Consider the following 10,523-nt stretch of genomic DNA (forward strand, 5'->3'; position numbering starts at 1 on the left):
GATGGATGGATGGATGGTTGGATAGATGGATGGATGGTTGGATGGTTGGATGGGACAGTCCACAGTCAGTGGATGGGATCGGTCAGCTACACCTGAGGCCTGAATATCTCTGGACTCACCTGGAAGCCGGTGAGTCCAGTTTACAGTTTTAAGAGGTAAACAAGGTTCCCTGTAAAGGTTAAAGGTCAAATTGCTTTGAACATGTGAACATTCTGAAGGAGTGCTGCGGATAAAACCACCAAGCTGTTCCTTGATATTCCCACATGACTCATTCCCCATGTGTTTAACTCCAACCAAGAAGAAAGCAGCTTTAAATAGAAACTGAATCCCAGTGAGGCCTCATGAAAACCACCCACTGCTGCCTTCAGGGGCCGTAGGAACTCACAGCTTCACAGAGCAGTCCGCAGACAATCAATTTATCTATTTGGATCAGACTGTTTTCAGGTGCAGAAAGTTGCATTTATATGACTTTTAATTTTTACATTAACGTGTAATTTATGTTACATTGTCACAACAAAAAGTATAAGAAAAACTTTAATTTACAGCGAAAACTAAAGATAGTTGATTTCATACAATTTTCTATAGCTCAGTGTTTCAGATTGTTTTATTTTTCCCAGTTTTAGCGCATCCATCACATTTATCAATGATGATAAGTTCACCTCTTTCAGCAGAACCGAACCTGAATAAACATCTGTTTCAACAGCAGGAACAATGCCCAGGCTGTGAAGGCTCCCACCCCGCCTTACAACTCACCACTGCCCGGGTGGACACGGTGGAGGACCCCGAGGCCTAGTTTGGTCAACCAGGCCTCCGCTTTACTGAACGGAACCATATTCTCTCTAGTCAGTGTTTCTCGGGAATAATTTTAAATTCCTAATTTTTTGTGCCTTAATTTCGCAAAATATTATCTAAATGCTAAATATTATTAAAATTAAACTGATCCAAAATAGACGTATTTATTTACTCCTGAGAAATAATTTACCGGTGGAGTCGTTGAACACCAACAGGTTTGATCCACAAATATTTTGGTCTTCTGGTGTAGAGAACACGCGGACCGTATTCCATCTAAAATCTGTCTTGTTTAAACTTGAATCTTTTACAGAAGCTTAAATAACTGCACATTGACGTGATTTTTAACGCAGTTACACTAAAAAACCTTCACTCTAATTCGGCACTATTAAAACTCACAAGAATCCCAAGATTCTGTTAACTTTCTACATGAATAAACCCGCTAACCAAACACAAGTTAAAAGCCTTCGGATCAAATTTTGATTAATCTCAAAAATAAATAAATAAAAATAAAAGGGGCAACAAATTGAATTTTACGGAATTCGAATGATAGAAACAAAATCAGGCATCATTAGTTCCGCAACCCAGTTCCGTTATCTTCCGGAAATGAAAATGGTAGCAAGCTCCATTTAAAATCTTTAGCAACAATTTTTTAACAAATGTTTAAAACATAAACAGGTTCAAACTCGGACCTTAAAGCAGTTAGAGAACAGAAATATACACACTCTTTAATACGGCTTCATAAAAACTCAAATATCAGCTGAGATTCTGGATAACAGTTTAGGTAAATAAACAATCATACCGATCTCCAGTTAAGGCTACATTCATCGAAACTTTTAATTATTCTCTGATATCGGACTCTGGATATAACTGGATGTAAGATACAAAAATAACCATACTTTTTAAATCGGCATCAATTAAAATGAACCAAAAGCCCAGATTCTGGTTCCAGTAGTAGTGCGGCCGCTCACTGAGCGGCGCATACTACGAGCAGCGGATGAGGGTAGAAGGTGTCAAAAGTTTCGGTAGCAGAGAGATATTTTTAAACTCAGTGACGGTCTCCTCTACGACGGATCAGAGAACAGTCTTTATGCTACCATAGAGTGATCATGTTCATTTTTTAAAAGCTTACAAAACAACTTCTTCAGGGCTGTTGGTATAAAAGTGCCAGTTTTTCTCCGGGGGTTTGGCGCCCCAGTGTTCCATCGGCCAGAGCGGAGCAGCCCGGGGCTTTACGGGGCCCACTCCGCTGAATGACCAGTGATACCCCGCTATAAACCCCCCAGCTGTGACCCTTTCATACCTTGCTGCGGATCTGACCGGACGTCGACACTTTTCGAATGAGCTTCTGCGGAGATCCGGGCTCCTGCTCGGGCTCGCTGTCCGAGGACTCGTCCGGGCACCGGGCCGCAGTGGACTCCGGTCCCCCTGCCTCCGCCATCCTGTCATTATCAGGACCCCGATGAGTAGCAGAGATGCAGCTCCCCCTAGCGGCGAACAGTGAGCAGCACAGCAGCGAGGCTGCGAGCGGTGTATACCGCCCCCCGCTGGCGAATCTTTAACATTACTAGAATAATAGCAATTGGTCGTTTCACTGTTTTACATGAAATCCGACCAAGCCTTTCGAGTTTTAGACCCGTTAGGATGGCCAAATTGATTCATGTTGCTAATTTAATGAATAATTATCGGAGGATACTTTAAATTGAGATGTGTACCTACATTTCACAAATATTTGGAAGAATTACCTTTTAAATGTATGAGCATAGAAGTTTTAGATATTCTTCCACAAGCTTCTTACAAGAATTTGATGGATTTTAGTCCAATTCCATCTGACAGTTCTGGTGTAATCTGTCATCAGACCAAACACTTCAATTTAGCTTATTTACACCAAGAAATGTCTCCTAAATGTAATCTTTTTGTCTTTTTTAAGTGCATTTGAAAAATGTAATTTGCCTTTTTATGTCGTCTAGTAATGGCTTCTTTCTTTCTAAGTGGCCTTGTATTGATATGTTAAAAAAAATTGTACCAAAACATCTCTGAGAGACAGAATCCTTCTCCAGATGGCTGGACATTTACAGGCTGTTTCAATTTGCAAGATTGCTTGACCAGATGAATGAGACACAAATAATCATCTTGAAATTGGACACAAAAACAACCAGATTTGTGGAGGTCCAAAGCTGTTCTTCACCATTCCTTTTGATTTTTTTCTTGATGTAATTTAAAGAAGAGATATGTTGCATTAAAATATAGTTGGACGGACAAATGGCTTGTTGGTTGTTTGGTTGGCTGGTTGGATGAATCAAACAGACACATTTTGGTTTAGGAAGTTCTTTAATTTGAGAACAGTTAAAAATTACATTCTGAACTCTGGTCTGTATCTGATTCACTAGAATCAACAGAACAATACTACAAATATATGTAGCCCCGCCCCTTAGGTACCTCCACCTCTACAGAGGGACATACAGATTTGAGCTACGCCTCCACTGAGGAACTGTCAGAGGTTAACAACTACAGGCACTATCTAACTCTGAGGACTTCACAACAGGCATCTTGCAGGGTAACCATGTGAGGTTCCTCTGATGACTCCTCTGTCCTGAATGTCCATTGATCTTTAGGTGAAGAACTGAGCAGTCGATGCTGTCGGCCATCTTTGTAGTTTAGGCCTCAGCTGGAGACTCATCATCATCTCCGTAGACCACGCCCTTCAGGTAGGCCCGTTTAAAGTCTTCAAACACCATGTCGTCAGGTTCACTGCAAAGGTCAGAGAGAAAGCTGGAGAGCCATGTGACGGCCACACAACATGTCCAAACATAAAGTTTTATTTGTTTTCTCTGATTTTTAAAGTTTGAAGACTGAATTGTCGTGCTCAAGCAGACAATCTTACCTGTCCTTCGCTGCGGGTCAGAAGCAGCAGAAGAAGAACAAAAAGAGGATGTGAATAATGAATCTGAGGCAATCAAATGAAAGAACCCTTTACTTTGAAACAATGAGTCCAGTTTGGCTACACCGATCTGGTAGGCAGAGCTACATGCATCTGAGGGTGGGGCTGTGTGGGATATTAAGCATTTCAAGTCTTTACCTGGTTCTGATTTTGGGTTCATCAGTTTGAAGGGCACCTCCACAGAAACCTCACTGTGAAACACACAGAGCTGTGAGCCTCCACGTCATAAAAGACACACACAAACGGTGTGGAGACATGTACGTACCTGGACCCCACCGTCCTGTTGGTGAGCAGCAGTAGACGGAGCAGAGACACAGTCAGTTAACATTCATCTACAACTGCAGATGATTTGCTGCTGAGTGTCTCCACACATACAAACAAACTGAAAGCAGAGGTTAACTCACCCGGAGGCTATCATTTTCAGTACCACCTTGTAGGAAACCAGCATCCCCTGGACCTCTTTCAGCACCTCCTGCTTCACACTGAGACAGAGAGACAACACTCAGAACTCCTCCTTGGTCCTTCAGTACCGATCCTTCAGTGAACCGTGACACCGTGACCCTACATGCTGGACGAAGCCAGGTTGGTGTCTTCATGTTTCAGCCGTCCATCCAGAGCGATTCCTCTGCGGTCCTTGTTGTACGCCAGCAGAGGGTACAGAGTGTACTCCTTCTTCAGTGTGGTACCAGAGGGAACCGAATCCCTGGGACGTGGATCAGAACCTCATGAACAATAGAGCTCCAACAGATAACCGGTAAATCAGAAAGTACACCAGACACACAAACACTCACTCAGTCTCTTCTTTGGCCACAGATTTCACATATTTGTCGTTGGAGTAGAGCACCACATTGGTCACCTGCTCAACTGAACACAGTCAAGAAGAAACAATGATGAGAAAGTGACAACTTCATGTACAGGTATCCATATATACCTGGTACATGTTCAGGAACAACAGTCAGAAATACATCCATGACACAATCGTGTTATTGCAGGTTCCCTTGCTCATAAGTTTCCTCTGAGAATCTAATAAAGTTGTGATCATACAGAGATACTGAGCAGAAACTCGTTAGTTCAATCACAGGACAGGTGAGTTCAGATGGGTAGAAATAAGGACAGGTGTGTACAGGTAAGCAAAGTTGTATAAAGACAAGTGTGCATAAAGGACAAATAGTTACATAAAGGTTCGGGGCAGGTATGACAAGGTTAGCCCATGTGTATAAAAGATATGACAGGTGTGTAAAGGTGACGACCGATTGTGTACAGGTAAAGACAAACTGTATAAAGGTGGGTACAGGTGTACAACTGGGGAGACAGGCGTGTGTATTGGTAAGGGCAGGTGTGTACAGGTTAGTAAAGCTGAACACGGGTTTGTAAAGGTGAGGAAGATGTTTGGATGTGGAGGAAGAGGACCTCACCTGACAAACTGATGTCTTTGATGTTCCTGCTGGAGGAGTTGGTGATTTCAACGTTGGCTTTGACCGGCTCACCGTGGTAAAACGTCTGCAGACAAAGAAACAGATGGACAGGTGTGTGGAAGAGACAGGATTATTGTGTCTATAAACTTTAAAATGTGAAGGATATCTTCTGGACACTGAGTGCAACTTCCTTCTTCACAAAATACACACAAAACTGGAGTGTCGTCAGATTTCAGTGGTTGGAAGATTTTGCTTTAGTCTTTGGCTAAAGACCACGAGCAATTTCTCCTGCTAACGCTAGATTAGCATTTTTTTGTTTGTTTGTTTTATTTACCCAGAAGGCCCTGAGCTGTAGTCCACTTCCTTATTGTGGAGCTGGTCTGTTTGGTGTTCACATAGGCATTCAAACTGCACCAGAGTTCACTTCAACTGAACCCAGACTGAGGTTTGTAGATGAACCAGAGTTTTCTATTTTGCTCAGAGTTTCATTCATGGTGTCTTCCAACATGGCTAGCCCTTCTGTTTTGAATTAACTTTAGCCTAGACCATGGGTAGTTTGTCACACATCAACTGATCCCAGAATCCAATCTGACCTCTTTGGGAAGGGTGAGCTTGACATGTAGAGGTTTTTCGGACATCAAGAACTCAAAGGTCATGTCTGCGAATGGAGTCACTTCAGTGTTCTCTGGACTGAACTGGATCTTTCGGATGGTGAGACGAACTGAGCTCCTGCAGAAAACGATAAGAAGCACATGATGCAACACTGATGGAGTGAATCCAGGTCCGGTAAACACACTCACTGTTTATCGATCTTCTCATCCTGATTCTCCCCACGGAACGCCTTCACCTCAAACTCCACCGCACATTTCTGCCCAACACAAACACACAATGGGGGAGGTCAAACTTCAGGAGGGACAGAGACAGATGGATGATTTCAGGGAGGATCTGTTACCTTTCCCACATCATTCGGACCGGGCTGCAGACTGACAGAACACGGCAGGTTGTCTGGAAACTGAAAAGGTTTTATTGGAGACGACCTCGAATGTCGACTGATGTTTAAAAATGTTTCATGATTTAAATGAGGAGCATCATAATCTTAGCTCTGGGTCAGATGTGATCCTTGGTCTGTCCTGAACTCAGATCAGGATATGATTTCAATCCCTGACTGATTGGATCTCTGTCTTTTTCACAACCTTTATCTTCCCTCAGATTTGAGTCCAAAATTTTACTTTTGTCCTAATTTAGACTTCCATACTTGGTCAAACCCAAAGTAGGTCTTACAACAAACACCTGTCCTCTGCCTGCTTCAGAGCAACGCCTGGTTTAAAGCCAGACCTTGGTCTGGACAGACCTCAGTCTCCTTCAACCCTCACCTCGAAGAAGAAAGGGTAGGCGCTGTCTCCTAGTTTGTGCAGAAGCTTCTGCTGGACCTTGGAGTGGGTCAGCTTCTCTTTGTCCTGCAACTCTGGGTAAACCTGCCGGGTCACCACGAACAGGTCCCTCCTGAAGGCCACGCCCATCACATCCATATCCTGACGACCGTATCGAAACGTGCACGACAGCATCACATAAACTGGCAGAGACAGAAAACAACCGGGCTTAATGGAGACTGAGGTTCCCAAATATGATTTCTGAGGAGTGCGAGGATTAAAGCTCACCTTTCTTTCCTTTCAGCTGTGCTGGGTCGATCACAATCACGCCGTCTGAGAGATGAGAAACAGGAGAAGTCCATTTCACTCAATGAAATGGTCCACACTGGGTTTATGCAGAAAAGACTCGGCACCAACAACAGACAGTCTTGTTGATCCCTTTGATGCGGTTCTGTTTAGACCAGGGGTCTCAAACTCCAGTCCTGGAGGGCTGCAGTCCTGCAACTTTTAGATGTGCCTCTGCTGCACCTGAATAGAATAATTAAGGCTCTGGAGAACTGATCTATACAAGGTGGAGGTAATTAAACCATTTAATTCCAGTGTTTTGTACCTGTGGCTCATCTAAAACCTGCAGGACTGCGACCCTCCAGGACTGGAGTTTGAGACCCCTGGTTTAGAGCCTTTAGGATTTCTGGGCAAAGTGTTTTCAGTAAAAGAACAAATATTATTTCTCTACAGAGAAGAATCTTGGTGAAGTCCCATTCTCCATCTCTGATGATGGAAGTTAATAGATTTTTTCCTGCACAGGAACCTTCAGTTCACAAAAAAAAAACAACAACAAACAAACAAACAACTAAAAACCTCCCAACTAATCTTGAACATCTTATGGTCAAGTTGGAACTCACCGACTGGATCCACAGAGTCACAGTGATCCACAAAGTCTCTCTTCGCCATGTAGACGGCCACCTGACAGACAAAACAGAGGGACACACATCAAGATGGCTGCTTGTTCAAGATCATTTTACCTACAAACAGATGGATGGGTTTTCTCAGCAGAACTTACAGACTTGTCTCTGGAGACCTTCTTGAAGACAACGTGTTTCGGACTCATCCTGACCAACGGGTCTCAAACTGAAACCGAAATATTCAATCAGACAAACAGCCCTTGAGGAGAACGAAGCAAGATCCACAGAGACTTTACCGTTTATACAGAATCAGGATCCAAAGATATCCTACTCTATATCCTACTCTAGGATAAAGCAACTCATGAGTTCTCTGCATCTACAAAGAGTTTACAATCCACAGAGATCCAAGGATCTGCAGCAAGGCACCAAAGCCCAGTCTACAAGTTTTAGATTAATTTCTTCACCAACTCGGCTGAACCAAGTGGACCGTTTGTTACCAGGCCTCTGCAGAACTTAATAAGACGCTGATGAAGGAATTGAACCATTTGGTTGAAGTATGTTGAACTGAGGGAGCTGAAACATGCAGGATACCAAAACTTGAGGACTTTGGACAGTAATGTCCTAAAGTCTTCAGAGAGCCAAGAGCCACAGAGACTTTACAGTCCACACAGAATCATAATTACAAGATATTCCACACGCTACTCTTAACTAGCATCCAAATATCCCACGATCTGCTGAGATCCCAGAATCCCATCCAAAGAGATCCAAGGATCCACAGCAGGTTTGTCTATGAGAGCTACTAGGCTGTAACTGTTAACCGGATCCTGTTAACACGGCTGAGCTGAACGGTCTGTTCCCAGGCGTCTGTATAACTCAATAACATTTGGTTAAAGTGTTCTGGAGAAGGGATGAATGTAAAAGTTTCAGGGTTGTAGCTTTACAGGATTGGATTTGGGAAGACAGGATACAGAAATACTCCATGAATCAGACTCTGGAACCTGACAGGAAAATAAAGCTTTTTGTGTCCAACTCTCATTTTCCTTTCTAGCCAAATCTGATGCTGAGTTTCCATGGAAACTCTTAGAACGGCTGAACCGATGCCTGGGAACAGAAACTCACCTGAAGCAGCAGGTGAGGATGAAGAAAGCCTGAGATGGAGTCGACTGTAGATGGAGAAGCTTGTTTAGCAGCTGATCACATGTATTTATAATCTCTGCACACAGCGTGGTCAGCATGCTGATCATTACTCTGTAATCCTGCAGGCAGATCTGCAGCGTCCGTCTGCAGCTCTGTTTACTGCATCCCACGTGCACGCTCACACGTGCACACTGGCTCTAAGGAAACTCCACATGTAAACTACAAACACTGACCAGTTAAACGGAGCTGGAGTTGGTTTCCAGGGTTCTGCTGTAAATGATGAGAGGAACAGATTTCCATCTGCTGAAGTCATTCCAACATTTTTATTATGAAATTGAGGCCCAGAACTTCAGCTTCGTTATCGGCTCCATCCCTGACTTCCTGTTTTAAAACTAAACGATACTCTCCATTCACCTCTATTTTACTGTCTGCAGTTCTGTTTGAGGCATGTAGCCAACCATGATTCTACTAATTTCCATGTCAGAAAACTGAAAAAAAGAATAAAAATGTATGAAAGTAAAAACAGAGGCAAAGACAATGCAGCTGAGAAAATGAGAAAAGAAAATCTCAGAGAAGATCTAAGGCTGCCTGTAACTTATAACAATGCAGGATGACAACATTAATTACCTTAAAGCCTCAGACGTCATTGTGACATTCAGGTAAACATTTTTTGCTGAAACTCACCCGGATGCTTTAAACCAGCAGGTCAATGGAAATGGAAGCAGCTGAAAGTCTCATATTTTATCCAGTTTGATTTTTAAAGTAGCTGCTTCAGAATGGATGAAGCCTCCTGGGTTTGGTCATCTTAATTTTGGCCCTAATGTTGCACCATACAGCATCACAAACACCATTATATCTGGATCGCTCATTTGTTTTGTTTGGTGGAATGAGGAAGAGTTCCTGAAACTGTCAGGATGACAGGAAGTGATCAGAGGTTCATTCATCAGGATGAAGGTTTGAACTGGAAGTTTGATGCTTTTTAAATACAAACTGGAATCAGGAGGGAAAATAATATTTAAAAGGTTGAGATTCTTCATGGAAGATTTCTCTGATTTCCAGGTCTGATTTATGGTAAATCTGTTAAATCGACAAAAAATTTAAAAGTAAAATCTGAAATGTTTAATTTGCAATTTCAAAATAAATGTTAATTTTTTAAAATTTTATTTATTTTTGACCAACTTGATGGCTAGAGATAATTCTCAGAGAATCCAGTCTTTATTTGGAGCCTTAGCTGGTCTGAGCTTCATGTTTCTGCTTCAGTCAACCATCAGTATGAGTCCATGTCGGATCAGAACCAGAACCAGTTCCATGAGCTTCTGGGACGATCAGAGCAGGATCATGTTTATAACATGTTGACACGCGTGATCAGGACGAGTCTGTGCTGAGCTGATCAGCTGAGACAGAGTCAGCAGTCTGAGTGCTGACAGCAGCTAAACTCAGACACACACACACACACACACACACACACACACCTTCAGCTCTTATCTGGACTGAACCGAAGCAGAACCAGTCGCCTCTCTAGAACCGGGCTTCAGGCCTCTGACATTCTGTGAAAGATGCTGCAGATCTACAGAGCTAGATGTGACCAAAATGGCATCATGATGCATTCAAGGACAACCTGTAAACTCTATAATCAATGTTGAAATAAAACCAAAATGTATCTTTAGGAAAACTAAAGATACATTTTAGTTTTATTAGACAAAGTTCATCTTTTCTCTGAACATTTCTGCTTTGTGACTGAGCCTGTTCAATATTGTTATTAAATAATAATAATAGTTCCAGCATTGATCTGTATTGGTCCATATTCTTCCTGTATTCAGAGACAATATGATGGAAGATGGTCATGGTTCATTTTCATGATTACATCTGAGAAATGATTGGCATCCGGCTCTGACTCCTCTATCATCCATACTTTATATTATATAAATGTAATTAAGAAGCTCAGATCAAACTGAGTTTCCCTCAA

General features: G+C 42.5%; 2 protein-coding genes across 2 annotated transcripts in view; both read right to left on the reverse strand.

The window, feature by feature from the left end:
• The window catches only part of LOC122832818 (diacylglycerol kinase delta-like), a 17,956-nt gene extending 15,705 nt beyond the window's left edge, over positions 1-2,251 (reverse strand). The window contains exon 1 of the mRNA XM_044119931.1: positions 2,093-2,251. Coding sequence (XP_043975866.1) covers positions 2,093-2,230 — 138 coding nt within the window. The 5' untranslated portion in view covers positions 2,231-2,251. The remainder of the gene's footprint in view (positions 1-2,092) is intronic.
• Positions 2,252-3,121: 870 nt separating this feature from the next.
• On the reverse strand, positions 3,122-10,520 carry LOC122832821 (S-arrestin-like). The gene is made up of 16 exons (XM_044119940.1): positions 8,540-10,520; positions 7,579-7,646; positions 7,421-7,481; positions 6,804-6,848; positions 6,519-6,718; positions 6,098-6,157; positions 5,946-6,013; positions 5,739-5,874; positions 5,146-5,230; positions 4,522-4,594; positions 4,296-4,433; positions 4,135-4,212; positions 3,996-4,010; positions 3,869-3,921; positions 3,674-3,683; positions 3,122-3,540 (listed from the first exon to the last, which is right to left on the reverse strand). The coding sequence occupies exons 2-16, from the start codon at positions 7,624-7,626 to the stop codon at positions 3,447-3,449; spliced, it is 1,164 nt and encodes a 387-aa protein (XP_043975875.1). The 5' UTR covers positions 7,627-7,646; positions 8,540-10,520; the 3' UTR covers positions 3,122-3,446.
• Positions 10,521-10,523: the final 3 nt, after the last annotated feature.

The sequence above is a fragment of the Gambusia affinis genome, linkage group LG06 (assembly GCF_019740435.1).
Source record: "Gambusia affinis linkage group LG06, SWU_Gaff_1.0, whole genome shotgun sequence".
Classification (NCBI taxonomy): domain Eukaryota; kingdom Metazoa; phylum Chordata; class Actinopteri; order Cyprinodontiformes; family Poeciliidae; genus Gambusia; species Gambusia affinis.